General features: G+C 34.5%; 1 protein-coding gene and 1 pseudogene across 1 annotated transcript in view; both read right to left on the bottom strand.

Moving 5' to 3' along the window:
- Positions 1–791: 791 nt before the first annotated feature.
- On the bottom strand, positions 792–910 carry LOC111743194 (annotated as a pseudogene).
- Positions 911–4431: 3521 nt separating this feature from the next.
- FGL1 (fibrinogen like 1) overlaps positions 4432–16112 on the bottom strand; it is an 18742-nt gene continuing 7061 nt past the window's right edge. Inside the window, exons 3-7 of the mRNA XM_011365277.2 lie at positions 12227–12386; positions 11863–11960; positions 8586–8674; positions 8231–8418; positions 4432–4787 (exon numbers count right to left, since the gene is read on the bottom strand). Of these exons, the coding sequence (XP_011363579.1) occupies positions 4628–4787; positions 8231–8418; positions 8586–8674; positions 11863–11960; positions 12227–12386 (695 nt within the window). The 3' untranslated portion in view covers positions 4432–4627. The remainder of the gene's footprint in view (positions 4788–8230; positions 8419–8585; positions 8675–11862; positions 11961–12226; positions 12387–16112) is intronic.

Genomic DNA, 16112 nt, shown 5'->3' with positions numbered 1-16112 from the left:
GTAAGGTTGCCGTCTTCTGATAAACTTAGAAATCTAGTACTTTTAAGGTATACTCTTGGCCCCATTCTAATTGCTATATGACCTTGGAGAAAACTTTTTTGAAGTTTTCTGTGTCTATAAAACCTGGTTAATAATACTATCTGTCCCAGATGGTTGGAACTGTATGAATTAATTAGTTCAAGCTGGAAAGGTCTTTGATAATATTAAGTCCTGAATATTGTTTTTGTTATAGGTGCAGGTGGAGGCAATGTTATACACACATCTATAATTAGAAAGGCCTAGAAACTACAAATGGTGCCAACGCCCCAGGAGTCAAGTTAAGGAGACAATACCCTGTGTCATTTTTCTCCCTGAGAAGAAGTCGGCTTGTTGTGACTGAATGCCTAATTCCCTCTTTTATCCTCTCTGAGAGGTTGCAGCTTGTCTTGGACTTGCCCATCATGAAGCATAGTTTTTACTAGGTATAGCTGCTTTTAAGGCAGTGTTCTAAATGAAATGCCGATATTCATTAGAACACAGGGTACACAGGGTACAGTCTTGAGTTTACGATGCTTGTTAATTCATCTGAGTCAAGGGAATAAGTCCTTCACCAGAAATAGCTGTCATCTGAAAAACGCAGAAAATTTCTTTATCCGTGAAATGAAGGGAGAGGTCTAAGCCTTCTTTTATTTTATTTATTTATTTATTTGTTTGTTTGTTTGTTTGTTTATTTTAGGCGAGGCGACCCTTGGTTGACCTCACAGATTGCAAGAACCTTGTCAGCTTACAATCCCTTAGTTTTTTATTTTGTATACCTATAGCACCTGGTCTTCCTAAGTGGTCTCCCATCCAAGTACTAACCAGGCCCAACCCTGCTTAGCTTCCAAGATCAGATGGGATCAGGCTTATTCAGGGTGGCATGGACGTAGATCCTAAACCATCTTTTAGAGAAGAAAAACTTTCCTTTTAATTTCCAAACAAACAAATTTTTAAAAATCATGAAGTGTTGTGTGGAATCTAAATGCATAAAATAAATAAGAACTGGGCTATGTAGAATGAAAGGAAAAGGGGGAATGTCTTCCTGTTTCCTGCAGTGACCCTAGAGCATGTCAAATCAAGGCTCCCCTGAGCCCGATTTAGAGACCATTGGACCAGATAATCTCTAAGCCAGATTTCAACTTCTAATTTTTGAGTACTTAAAATTCCACTAATATTAAGAACCTGAACTGCTGAGCCCTTAAGGAAGATTAGTTTACCCACTCACAATTCATTTTATATGCTGTCTTGTCTGAACATCTCTCTTTTCACCTTCAGCTCTTGGTGAAGGTCACATAGCACTGTAATTCATTGTTGCCACATTCTCTCATTTAATCCTTGTAACACTACTGTGGGATAGCTATATTATTATTTATATTTTAGAGATGAGAACACTCAGCACAGAGATGTAATTTGCCACCTAAAAAATGGCAAGGATAAAATTTAACCCCCAAACAGTGTGACTGTAACCTTGGGTAATAGCTAAAAACTAAACCATCTTGTTCATCACTCAGTGTAGAGTAACTGCCTATGTATGTTGATTCGCCTTTCTCTTTCACTAATTTTATATTGGCCAAACAATAAATTATGATTTTATGATTCACAGCCTTTTTGAAACTGTAAGTCTTGGGCAAATTTGTGAAGTTGGCACTTTCAGGAACACCTCCCCTTTTCTTTTTTGTCTCTTCATGGAAACCCCTCTGTCCATGTCAAGCAATCAGCATTCTTACATTTTCTCTATACTTAACTCTATTGAAAAACAAAAACAAAAAACCACTCATGAATTTGTTGGTCCTAATGTGTAATCAACTGTTATAGATTAAAAGTATATTTGCATTTTAAAAAATGATAAAGCCTAACAAGTAATTCTCTAATGATGAAATTTCAGAGGAAATTATTTTAGACTGGAGTCTTCCTAATATTTTCGCTTCAGGTAAAGTAGTTGATTTCCCTCTTTTACACCTAGACTTCTCAAATGACCTATCTATTTTTGCCAACTGCTTTTATTTCCTGGCCTCTGGCTATTCTCTCCACTAGTCCACTGAAATGGACTTAAAGACATAAATGACATTATTGTTAAATCCGATGATCTTTCATTAGAATCCATTCTCTTCCATCTTTTTATGGCAATTATATATTTTTTATCATTCTTTCTGCATTGAAAAACTATTATACTGAGATTTATGTAACACTACACTTACTTAGCTCCCCTCCCTCTTCTCTACGGAATCACAGTTTTTTCACCTTTAATTTTCTTCTTTTGATCTTCTAATTGTATGAGTTCTTCAGGCTACTACTTGAGCAAATAATATCTGTATTTAAAATTGTCATTGGTGTGCATTATTTATACCTTCCCAAAGTGTGATCTATGAAACATTATTCCCACAAGACTGCACTAAAAAAAAATGAATGTTCAGGAACCATGGCAAACACTTCTCTTGCCTTCCACGTTCTAGAGACTGTAAAACTAAATATTCTCTTTCACAATCTTACTTCTAGATGGAGTGACCAGATGACACAATTCTGGCCAATAAGGCAGAAATTGAGGTCTGTCGACCCTTCACCCTTCTTCCTGCTTTTAACATGGCCTGGAAGCAGGAACTGCAGTAGACAACTTGTGGTTTTGAAGGAAGGGCAAAGTGAATTGCAGAGATAGCAGCTTGCACACTGCAGACCATTGAGCCTAGGCCAGAAAGCTGCCTCCCGAGTTCTTGTTACACAAGATGAACAAATTCCTATTTGCTTTAACTTTCAAAATCAGGTGACTTATACCTTGCAGCTGAACACACTTCTAAATAGATATAAAAATGCAACACACTATACGTCCCTCTTGGAACCTCAGAACGCGCATTAGGATATTAAAGGAACTGAAAAATCTTCAAGAGAAGAAATCTGTAGAATTTTGTTTAATATATCATCTCCTAAATGTATTTGATCCAGGATCCCACAGAAGTACAGTTTCCTACATCCGTGTTTTTCAAAGTGTGATCTTTAGAGCAGCAACATCTGCATCATCTGGAAACTTGTTAAAAAACCAGACTCTTAGGCTCCAGTCCAGACTTGGAATCTACATTTAAACAAGATACCCAGGTGATTCGCATGACATTAAAGTTTGAGAAGCACTGCTTTGGGAAACATTGGTTAAAGAATAAAGTGCAACTAATCTTAACATCTTTATGTGATCCATTATTTTAAGACATCTATTATTATTGTCCCCTAATGTCTACCTCGCTAATAATCACAGCTAGTTCTTATGGACTGCTTACTTTGTGCAGAGCATTATTCTAAGTACTTTACTCGTGCAATTCTCACCTAGTCCTATGAGGCAGGTACTATTTCAATCTTCATCCTACAAATGAGATAGATGAAGTTCAGAGAAGTTAAGTAGTCTACCTGAGGTCACATAGCTATTAAGTAACAGAATCCTTGGTTTAAGGATATAAGGACCACTAAGTGATAATGCCTCTCTAACCTTTTTTTGGTTCCCATATACTTTTCCTGCTTTGTGTACTTTAACAAGGGTTTCCCTCTGCCTGTAACAATCTCTCATATACATCTAATGATCTCAGCTCAAAACATTAGTTCTTCCAGGAAGGTTTTCTGATCCTCTATTCACCACCAACCCAGGTCAGGTACCCCACAATACATTCCTCAGGCATGTATTTTTCTTCATACTTATCAGATTTCAAATTTATTTCAATTTTTTGACTCTATGATTAGTGTATGTCTTTATTTAAAAAAAAAAAAAAACGAGCTTCACGTGGGCTTGAACTGTGGCCTTTGTGCCTGACATTTGTTGGCATGCAAATGTTTGGAGGAATATCTTGCCTTTAGTCAGAATTTTACTCTCACTTGAGAGGTTTTCTCTCTATCTCACCTATCAAAGTTCTATCTAGAAGAATCGGTAGCATGGTGGCAAAACATTTCATTTAGCATCAGAAGACTTAGATTTTAGTCCTTGTTCCCCTACTTATTAGCTTGGTAACTTTGAGCAGTCACAAAATCTCAGATCCATAAATTCTAAGCTCTGTTAAATGGGGACAATAATTCTTTATAAGATTGGTATAAATGAGGCTTCAGAAAAAAGAGTATAACCTACATAAACATCCTAAAAAATATGAGATAGTATTTTATAGTGATTGAAATGCTGGTTTGTGTTTAAAAAACTTTTAGCTCTATAGTTAGAGACCTGAGTTCAAATCACTATTTATAATATTTATTGTCCATGCAGTTGATTTGGCAATCCATTATTTGCTGGAATTTTTCCTGTGTTTTTTTTAACTGCATTCATACTTAATTTATTATGCATCTGTGCTTGTGTTGTCTCCCAAGTTGTGGTATATATTCTATGCTTTTTATTTTTTGTTCAACATAAGCTCTTATCATAGCACTCTGAACATAGGAATTCAATCAATATTAACATAATTAACATTTATTTGGTGAATATTATATATGCTATACTGAAACTACATTAAGTAATAAAGGCAAGCAAGAATGAAAAGTACTACATATAACAATTACCATTATTATATATGTGTATGTTCAGAATTGCTATTTTTCAAATTGCTTTAAACCAAGATGAACTGCAGCAATAAAAGCCCAAGAAGGACAATTAAACAATATTTGGAATAAAATCATTTGGCCTAATTTTCATAACCACGGATTTCAAAGAATACCACCATCCATGCCAGGTGTGCCAGACAATCCCATTGTCGGTTTTAGCACTGTAGGAACCAGGGTAGTATAAACCATTCAGGTTTGCAGAGTGACATCTAGTGGGAGAAAAAATAAACACAGAACAATCAGACCAGAAAAATAACCTTCTGATACTCTTTTATTTTGCTAGCAAATGATAAAAAACATTTTAACTATGAATTCTGCCATTTTTCAGATAAGGAAATATTTATTAGTTTTCAGAAGCCAAGCTATTTCTATGACAGATAAGTTTTTTCTGTTTTGTTTTGTTTTGCTTTTAACTGGTGAATTTTAGTGCCATAACAAATCTGAGGATACAAGCAGGCCATTTGCAGCTTATTGATAAAGAAGCATCTCTGTTCTTAATAGCTTTTAAATAAACAAGTGAAAAACACACACACATAAAAACATAATCTTGCAATGCTTAGCCTTAAAAAGAGCTCTATGGGTTAACGAAGCAAGGTGTGTCATGGTGCTTTACTGCCAGCTTTTCTGAACAATTTGCACTTATACATTCATCCATCTGCTGCCAAAACTTAGCTTTTGTAATTCAAACTTTCCTCTTTCCCTTTTTAAAATGATTAGCATATCAATTATTTTAACTTCAAAGGTAAGAAACAAAGCTTAAACCTATCATTTAAAGTTTTCTCAGCCATGAACCAGTAATCATTTGTCTGAGTTGCTGAGTTAATTTTTTACTTTAATATATTGCTCCAATCAAGATAAGTTAGGTTATCATAAATTTTAAAATGTCTCTCTTCCTCCTTTAAAATCTGTAAATTTTGTCCCAGATATTGATAAACTAACAGTATATGATCCTTTTCTGTGCTTTGTTATGAAATGAATTGCTACATATTTCTTTATTGATATAACCAATAAAAAGATGTCAGGCATTAGAACCTTCACAGAGAACCTTCACAAAGGATAATTCTGAAAATCTATGGAAAGTACCAAATTATTAAATCCAAAAAACATATAATTTACCCATAAAAGAGGAGTGGTTGGCTTGGATCTCTTACCAGCTAAGTGACTGCTAACCATCCTGACGGTCCTTCTAACTTAAATGTAACTAACCGAAACCATGTATGCTAAATCTGCAAGTGTCAAGAGCATACTGTGTTTTTAAAACTGCATGGAAAGTAATGTCAAAAAAGAAAATACTCTGAATTGAGCCTCCGGAATATATATTTTGGTATCTCTGACTTCCTAGAGATATCTACTACACATATTTTTTTATTTGTTTTGAGATTTGAATATCATTAGCAATTGACTTTATTTGAACATACGAAACTTTAGCTATTCTGAGACCAATTTCTATCATCTTTCTGTTTCTAAAACAGCCTGGACCTGAAACTAGATTGGGAGATGGTTGGAGCTCCTTTGGCAAAGAAGTAGCTGTGAGCACTCACATGAGATGCTTTGTAAAGCAGACAAGACATCAACCCTCAATGATTGGTTTGCTATTTGGAGAAAGATTGCCTTGTAAGTGGGTAATAATTAAGTGTCAATGTTTCATGTAAATTAGGGAAACTATGGGACAGGAAAACTATTAAGGAGGAAGAGGATGATAAAGTTAAACTATAGTAGTAGCAGGCATGATAGAAGTAACACCATGCTTCTGGAACAACAGACGTTTTCTCCAGCTCTTCTGATTTGCCACCTACACAGCTTTATCATCTCCTCTGACTCCAAGGATAATGCAGTCTCCTCGGGTGGCTCCAGCTACTGAATTGCCTTTGTCCTCTCTGCACCTCTATCTTTAAAGTCAAGTAAATCATTGATTTTCCGAGGTTAATATGTATCCAGTTGTCATTCAGGCATTATACAAGATGATCAACTGAGCAGGTATATGATTTTGATCTTATGGTAATATTAACTGATGTGATTGTTATTTCTGCATATGGAACTCTGTTCAAAATCAAACATTAAGGGATACTTGCCAACTTTGTGAATTATAGGCAAGTCTTACATAATACTGATAATTTTTACATAATGCTAACTTAGAAGAAGAGAGGAAGAAAAAGGAAGAGAAAGAGAAGGTGACAAAGATGGTTTCTAAAAGAATAGGAACACCAGTGGGGGAAAGACTATCATTACTCTTGATTTGCTAAGTGGGAAAGATAACTTCGTTTCTCTGTCCCCTCTCACTGCTGTATGTGCTCCAATTGCCTTACAAATGACCAAAAAGTAAATGGACTCAAACTTTTAGAAAAGCAAAATCCAGAGAAAATACTGTTTTTACAACTACTTAGATTCGATTTGACACTACCTACAACTAGTTGTATCTCCATGGAATCTACAATTCTAAAATCAACACCTCGCAATTACTGATGTTCATAATGAAGATTCTCATTATTTTAGGGAAAATTAACATATGTCTGGTACACCTTCACTTAATAAGATAGAGGATTCTTAAATGCTTTAAAACTGCTTACATAACACAAAATGTTAAAATTTGGATCGTGGAACTTAAACAGATAGTCTTCAATTATATGGAAAACCCGACATTTCAGAAATATTCACTTACTAAAAATTCTGGAAAGGAAAGTTTACCTGTCTAGATATTTTGAAGTGGCCCCTGTCTTCTAAAGAGAAAAGTTGTTCAAAGCTCACGTACAGCTTGAACACATCTGCTTTGCAGACACAGCGGGCCCATCAGGTTATTTTTAAGAAGATTATATGAAGCTTCCAGTCCTGCCTTAAATTTGTAATTACAACAATGGGAGCCATATGAAAACCAATGGGTGAAGGAAAGTTAGAGAAATCAGAAATATCTGGCCTAGAGAAGAGAAACTATTGAGAAATACAATAAATATCTTCTCATCCAGGACCCAAAGACGTAGATTGAAAAGGAATTACAATTCCTCCATAGCTACTGAGGAAAAAACTGGCGGCAGATTTCAGGTTAATGAAAGAAAAATCTTAGTATAATCAACAGTAGAATGGGCTTGCTGATAAAGTAGCATTGAAATATTCAATAAAAAAAGAAATATTCAATCAGAGGGTGGAAAGAGGTTTCAGGAATATTGTAGAGGAAATTTCTGCATCGGAGGGAACTTGGATTCAATGATTTAATGAAAATCGTAGTAAATGAAAAGTATTACATCGAAAAATTTACAACAAAAACACGGCCATTTTGTATGATAGGAGAAGGTAAAGAACTACTTGATTATTAGAATGCTGAAAATATTTTTCCTATATGTAAATGCTCTGTATTTTTTTCATATTAATTTGTGGCCTATCTTTATGATAACTCACTCATAATTCAGTTTGTAAACAATCTTTGTAAAAGTAGTAATATGATTTATTTCTGTGACATACCTTTCAAGCTTTATTAATGTACACAATGAACAAATCTTCAAAAACACACTTCATCACTGAAGAATTCTAATAAGGGTGATTGCTTAATAATACCAGTATTACAAAGAAGACCAATGTTTCCTCATATGCGTATTATAATTAATGCCCATCAGTGATATATCATCAACGCCATTACAACTACGTTTATAAAACATCAAACCTGTTAAACCACCAGCCAGACTGCTCTTCTTCCGCACAATTCCCTTCATAGTTGTCATTATCTCTGTCCCATGTGCTGAATTTCATTCTTTGGTGACTACCCCACCATTGTACTTCAGGATGAAAATTCACCGCAAGGGCGTCTCCAGCTGTTCCAGAATATTCTCCAATATCCAACTCGTAGAAATTCTAAAAGAACGGAGGCAACTTTCACTCAGTTGTCACTCTTTAAATTATTGGCTTATTTAATAAACAAAAGAATAAGTTCTATTGTATGTTTTTGTTTCCACTGACTTCAGGGCTTATATTGTATGGTTTACGCATAATTTGTAGTACTTATTTGAAAATTTCAGTACCTTTTCATCGCCAACTTTGAAATTTTTATAGTGGGCATAACGGCTGTTTTTTCCAAAATCTGCAAGGTCAATTTTTAAAGCATAGTCTCCTGGAAAAGAAAATAACAACAACAATGAATTTTTTTTTTAATGTGCAAGATGACATTGGCTTACTGGGGTTTAAAAACAATTCATGGCTCTATTTTACTTAGACTATTTCCTTCTGATATGAGTCAGTTTTCCAAAGAATAAACAGTGACTCCATTATGTTTACAACATGAAAGTTTTATTGTGTATTTGACTTGAAAAAAGGACACATTATTAGAGGTAGAAAATTTCTATTAGATCTATCATAGGTAAAAGCTAGTGCAATTTGCTTGGCAAAGAACAACAGAAAATAAGTCATTATTCAGTTAATAGGTTAAGATATCTAACAATAGAAGGGAAATTTTTATAAGTTTAAATATTTACCCTCTTTTTCTTAATTTTTATAAGAATGTTGATCTTAAATATAAATAATGACCGAATAGTTTGTATGTTCAAGTAATTATCTTTTCCTCATTGTCCCATCATTTGCGATAACAAAGACTTACTTTTTCAGAAATAGAACTACTGTCAGGAACATTTGAAAGTTATAAATCAAACTAAATGTTAAATAGTGTACGTTCTATCCTTCTACTTTGACAAAATTTCATAATGACCTGCAAGACCAGGTTTGAATTTAGAGTCTTAGATTCCTCAGAGTTCCGAGCCAGAACATGGAGGCCCAGGAGACAGAGCCCCCAGGCCACATTACACAGGCCTGATCTTTGGTCTGCCTCCCTTCTCTTTCCATCACTATCTCCATCAGACACAAGAAAGGGCCTTATTCACACTTGTGTACTTTTCCAACTGAACATTCAAGCTCTGTTTATATCCACAATAAAAGCTGCTCTTTCACATCTCCTCGGGCTCAGGCATACACACGCCAGCGGCACACCCTTCCTACAGGAGGACAGATGAAGAGGCCTGAATGGGTCCTGGATGTTCGGAATGCTGGATTCCCCACGAGAAGAGTGAATCTAGGAGGGGTGTGGACTTCTCTTGGCCTTGGCACTTTGGTCCCACAGATTGCTTGTCCCATAGAGCTCTCTAAAATGGGGTTTTAAGGAAAAGCCTTTCTAACCTGATCAAAAGACAGTAAAGGTGATGTGAAGCAGGACTGTGAGGTGGACGGGAGCAGTAAGGCAGGCTGTTAACTCTCCTAGAAAATATTTTGTGTTGTAGAAGAGATACAAAGTCAGTTTTAATTTTTTAGGTAGCCATCTAAATATCTCATTGGCCTTTCAGTAAATATCTCTTTGGCCATTAAGTAAATAAAAATGCAATTATATAGATCATTTCTAAATTAATTTTATTGCAAATACTTCCAATCAAAATTTGTGCAATGAAGATAAAGCAATTTTCAGAGGCAATTGCTTAGCCATAAGTGCTCATGTAATTGAAGAACGCAGGAACAGAGGAACTATTTTTCCTTGGGATGATGTGATATGTAGTTGTGAAGCCTGGAACTGATAAATACATTTTTGCTGCCATGAGAGTAGCCAGACTGAACACTAATCAAATCATGAGGGGAAGCAAATATGTTGGCAATGTACATCTGGGCAAATAAGCACTGAATAATAATTTGAAAAATAACAAGTACGAATTTGTGTACTTAGAAGGAGCCAAGGATTACTTTTTCGGGTTTTCATAGTTTCAATAAGAAACCAGATATATATTAATGTATGAAAGAAACAGAGCTGGTATGATAAACATTATATATCTATCATAAAACACCTAAAAGTAGGATAATAAGTACATTGAAATTTAGACAGCATTGGACACAGGAAGGACAAACAAAGAAAGTATTAGACTTCTAGGATTATCCATATTCTCTAAACTATTATTCTGGTGTCTCAAAGATCCCTATAATTATATTCCTACTATTATGACTATAGAAACATCAACCATTTTCCTTAACTTAGATGTAACAACTAAACCCTTGCTTTTATATTTCATGTATTGTCAGTGTAACTTAACATGTGTTCTTGAGCAATTGTGTTGCCTTTTATGAGACATTCAGAATCAGACCTGATTGGAACTGACTGCAATCTCAGACTGCAGATGAGGTAAGGAAAGCAATGGATTGAAGCGATAGAACATGGGAAAGAGAAGTGTGGATGATTTGTTATCAAACTATTGGTATTTTAGACAGATATTGAACTCTTAGTTAAAGGTATCCATGTAAAAGTATATACGGGAAATTTTATAGATGTCTGCAATTTATTTTGAAATGTGTCAAAAAAATAAAATGAATTGATGGAGAGATAGATGGAGAGATACGGGATAAGAACAAGCATCATAAAATGTCAGTGTAGAATCTAAGTGATAGGTTAAAACATCTGTCAGCTTTGTTGTATCTTTGAAATTTTCAAAATAAAATTTGGAAGGGGATGGAAACGAGAACATTTAGTATATTATGGTATTTCAGTGCAAAAACAACCTCAATTCCCCCAATTCTTCGCCTCTCCCTTAGCAATACTACTTTGTAACGCCTCCTATTAAGTCTATTTTCTTTCCCTTTACAGTTGAGCTGGTCCTGTGACTTGCTTTCACCAATAGAAGCAGTGTGCCAGTCTGAGTTTAGGACTCAAGAGACTTATGAGACTTCCACTCTCCCTTGGAACTCTGCCTTTGCTACAAGTCCAGGCCAGCTAGCTGGAAGACAAAAGACTGTGTGGAGCAGAGCTGAATTGTCCCATCTGAGGCCAACCTAGAAGAGCCAGCCTCCAGTTGACCAGAAAGTTGATCACAGAACCTTGAGTAAACCCAGCCAAGATCAGCAAAGTACAGCCCTCATCAACAAAACCACCCAGCCAACTTGTAGATCTGTGAGAAATAAGAAATGGTTGTGGTTTTAAGCCACTAAATTTTGAAGTGGCTCGCTTTACAGTATTATTGTGGCAATAGATAACTGCACATTAATATATTTTGAGGGACTAAAGGTTTTAATAAAAGAATGATGATGACATTACATTTCTTTCCCAGAAATAGAAAATATATGAGAAATTCCCCACCCCCAATCCAGGTCATGTCTTTTCCTCTATTCTTAGTTTTAAGCAGTCGCATTCAGAAAAGGGATTATTGCCCAAAAGGGATCATTGTAATCTGTAAATCATTGTAGTTACTAATTAGTTCTATTGCCTATCATTTAGTGAAAAACATTTTAGTTATTTTCATTGCATTTCAAATGAATTTAATACTAGGCAAATCTTACCTTGTGTGGTTAATAAGTGAAGATTTTTATTACCCAGCCAATATTCACCATTTTTATGGACAAAATTTCCAAAGCCATTTTCATAGTCATTCCAGCCCCTAAAAAATTAAAGCGAAAGCTGATTTTAACAAAATTCAAATAGACCTTTAGAGTACCGTAGATGCCCACAATCCCCTGCTGCTGTGCCTAGCTCCCACCCCCAATATTTTCCTCCAATATTTAGTTAATGTACTTTCAGTATTCTTATTTAGAGAGAGTGAAATTCTGTCTAACTAATAGATTTCAGGATAGAACAAAAAGGTTTACTTATTATAAATCTCACATTTGCTACTCCAAATAAAATCTTATGTCGTAATTAGCACACCTGCTAAAGTTCACACTGCCATCAGTTCGTCTCTGAATTACAGTCCATCCTCCTCCATCAGACATGTCACAATAGACAGAGAATTCTGCTGGGCTCTGGAGAGGTTTGATTTTGTAAAATCCACTCTGCTTATACCCATCATTAAAAATCTCTGAACAATCTGTTTGCAAAACAAAGTAATGTAACATTTGTTATGTGCCTTCTTTTTAAATAAAGGGAGCCTCTGAATTAGATTACTTAGTACTAATGGAGACAGATAAACACATGATGTAGATAATCAGCGTTTTAGAATTACATCTTGTACATCTTCCAGTGCATAGTAAGAAAGTCTTATTTCTTTTCCTAGTATTCAATTATCATCTGACTCCTTGCTATGATCATGGAAAAAGTGAAATAGGAATGTGGTTTCTCATTTATAATTTTTGTGGAAAACAATTTTTTAAATTATATGCTTTCAGTTAATAACAGTATATATAAATGGAACTTACAGCTTTATCAGACAGAATAGTGGAAATTATTTCTTTTATAAAGCTAAAATGAAAGTAGAAATATAACAACAAATAATTTAATATGGGTTATCTTGACTTAGAGCATTATAAATCATTTAGAACATCTGGAAATGAACTCAAAATAGTAATCATCTTGTTAGATTCTTACAACCTCTCGCTCTCACCAGATTTTTTAATAACCAACTGAAATTTCTAACAGTCCATGTAACAATCTTAGATATTTCTGCTAAAACTGCAAGTTTCTACTACTCCTTTTAATCCAGCATTCTTTTTTGCCATGATATTTCTTATTGAAGCAAACATAGCCACCAATTTGTTGCCAAAAAGTAAAATCTATTTCTTAAACCACTTGAGGGTGAGATAAATTAATATCATTGGATCTCATCTAGACTGATCTGTACTGACTTAGAGAATATGGCAAGTAGGAACTTCGCTATTATTTAGATGCCCAGGAAGCTGTGTTTTTGGGTGGTTGAAATAGTGGCCACTATACAGAGATATTTTCAAGGCTACCCAGTCACAGTATCGAATAAAAATACTATAATATGCATCCCTAACTTTCAAATTTTACCTTTATCATTTTGTTAATTTTCTATCTTTTTTAAATGTTTTCTCTTCCTGATTGAATAATTCCATTCTTTCGGCATATTTTTACGATCTTTCCTCATTTTCATTGTTTTGATGCCAAATTGTCTACCACTCTGTTTTATTACAAGTAAAGTATACTCTACATTAAATTGATTGAGTAGGCAATAAGAATCAGGAGAGAAAAGCAAAGAAAGAATCTTAGTCACTTTCTAAAGTCTTCCCCAGGTTGAGATCATCATACACTACTACTTTAGTGAGAGGTTCGTCTTTGTAATGATTTAAGTTTTATTCATATATTATTTTTGCAATGCAGAAGCCAAAGTGTTCTTCATATATGCTGAATTAAAAAAAAAAAAAGATTCAGTTGTGGCAATTAAACATGAAGAAAAAAATGAGAAATGATTTACCTAAAATTAGTTCAGTGTTACTCAAAAGCTTACATCTTGTGGTCAAGTATGTTGTATGCCACTTTTCATTAAAGTAGGCAGATTTTAACTTTCTTTGTTATGAAAGGAGTTCACTTTATTTATATTTAAACTCCTACCAAAATGCTGAATAGTAAAGGCTCATAAGGTTCAAACTATTTCCCAGGCAAATATGGAAATAATTAGCTATAATGTTTGCTTCTGGAAAACTTCATGAATATGGAGTTTTCAGCCAACATTTTCTATTTTTTTTTATTTTATGCCAAATATGAGTTTGTGTTTTTTAAACATTTTTTTCTTCCCAGAAGAAAGTTGTGTCAAACACAACTTAAAATACAGAAGAAAGCTTTCAACTGGAAAAAAACCAACAAATAAATAAAAATCAAATAAGCGCCTGTAGCAAAACTGCTTATAGCAAATAGTTAAGGAGTCTGCCTTGGAAAAATGTAACTTATACTGTAAGAGCAGGAAGTTGAAACAATGTAGGGTTTTAAATATTAACTAGATACTTAAAACAATAATTTTCAAAATGTTTTGACACCCTCAACCCCCTGAAAATAGGCAAGAGAGGAAAAAGGTTAAAGAGCTCTGTGTTCATGAGACTTAAAAGAAAAAGATTTTTAGATACTTACATAATACCAGAGTGAGGTCAGGGCTTCATGCCCGGTTTGACAAACATTGTGTTAAATTGTGAGTTGAATACTTTCTCTGATCATGCAGAAAACAAGCCATGTTGGAAGGCTGAATGTTTAAGCTTCCTAAAGTAACATGACAACCTGCCAAATGGGCTTTTTCCTTTCTTGTCCCAGAATGGTGGCTGAGCTCAAAGTTGAGAACTAAAGACTCTAATCACTCCACACTCTAAACTCAGAGAAAGACCAGCAAGAAGTCAGCCACCCCTCCAGAGAGCATGTTGGGAAATGCCAGCACTGGCCTTGCCACCATTCTCAACCTCTAGAAGACTGATTTACCATGTGGTTAACTGCAATCTGAAAATGGAAAATTACAGAAATAAAGAATTTGTAAGTTTTAAGTTGTGTTCTTTTCTGCGTGGTGTGATGAAATCTTGCAAGTCCCTCTCCTTCCCACTCTGACATGAATCATCCCTTTGTCCAGCATCTGCACCCTGTAGATACTCACCCGTTAGTCACTTAGGAGCCTTCTCAGTGATCAGATGGACTGTCTTAGTAGTGTTGTACTTGTGTTCACGTCACCCTTGTTTTACTTAATAATGGCCCCAAAGCTCAAATAGTGTTGCTAGCCATTCAGATATGCCAAAGAGAAGCCATAAACTGCTTCCTTAAAGTGAAAAGGTATGTATGTATAGGGAAAAAAAAACATATTATATATATGGTTGGGCATCCACTGGGGGTCTTGGAACGTATTTGCTGTGGATAAGGAGGGACTACTGTGATAACATAGATAGATAGCTGACCTTCATTGAGCTAAATGCTAAATGCTTTTGTAGTCATGTATATGTACAATAACTCATTTAATCTTTATAACAAAGCAACAGGTATTCTTATCATTCCTATTATACAGATGAGGAATGAGGTACATAGAGGTAAATAATTTTCCAAAAGCTGGCAAGATGAGCAGATGGACTTTGAAACCAGGCTTCAGAGTCCACTCCTTCACCATAACACAGACTGCCTCAGGAGACTGTCCCATAAAGATTGGGGCTCCTGCAGAAGCGGACATGGTTAAGCCAACAGTCTTATTCACTGAATAGATGTTGTAATGCCACAGGCTGTTGTGATTGTCACCAATAATGCAAATTTGGTACTATAACCTTTTATTTTAGGCACATAAGTCAATAGCACCCAAAAGCTTAAAAAATGCATTTAATTATATGTTCTATAAAAATCATGCGATTTGTGCATTATTTGCATAAATTGCTAGGTTGTATGTAATTAGGTGTTTTCTACCGTAAGATGAATTAGAAGTCAGAAAATAATTTCATAATAATATAGTAACTTGTAAATAAGAGCAAAGAAATTTATGTTTTTATAGATCACATACATGAATATTTAATTTTTTAAATTTAAGGACACCAAAACCATAAATTTTGATGTGAACAAGTTCTTACATATTATATATAATATATATTATATACAATTATATACAACATATATGCTATAACATATTATATATTTTATTAGAATTTATGTGTTATTATAAATTTTATTTAATGAGTGATTGCCCTTGGTAGGCTCTCTAGTACTATTGCCTATATGTTGAAAAATAAAGTTCAATTGAACTGTATTTATATTTTATAGTTTATTCTTCCTTCTCTTCCTTCATGTTTACACCATATACAAAGAATATTAAACACAGATCTGCTGACTTCTGGATTTTTTTTTT

The sequence above is a fragment of the Pteropus vampyrus genome, unplaced genomic scaffold (assembly GCF_000151845.1).
Source record: "Pteropus vampyrus isolate Shadow unplaced genomic scaffold, Pvam_2.0 Scaffold108, whole genome shotgun sequence".
Lineage (NCBI taxonomy): Eukaryota > Metazoa > Chordata > Mammalia > Chiroptera > Pteropodidae > Pteropus > Pteropus vampyrus.
The sequence above is the reverse complement of the archived record's forward strand: the minus strand, read 5'-3'. Positions and strand labels throughout refer to the sequence as shown.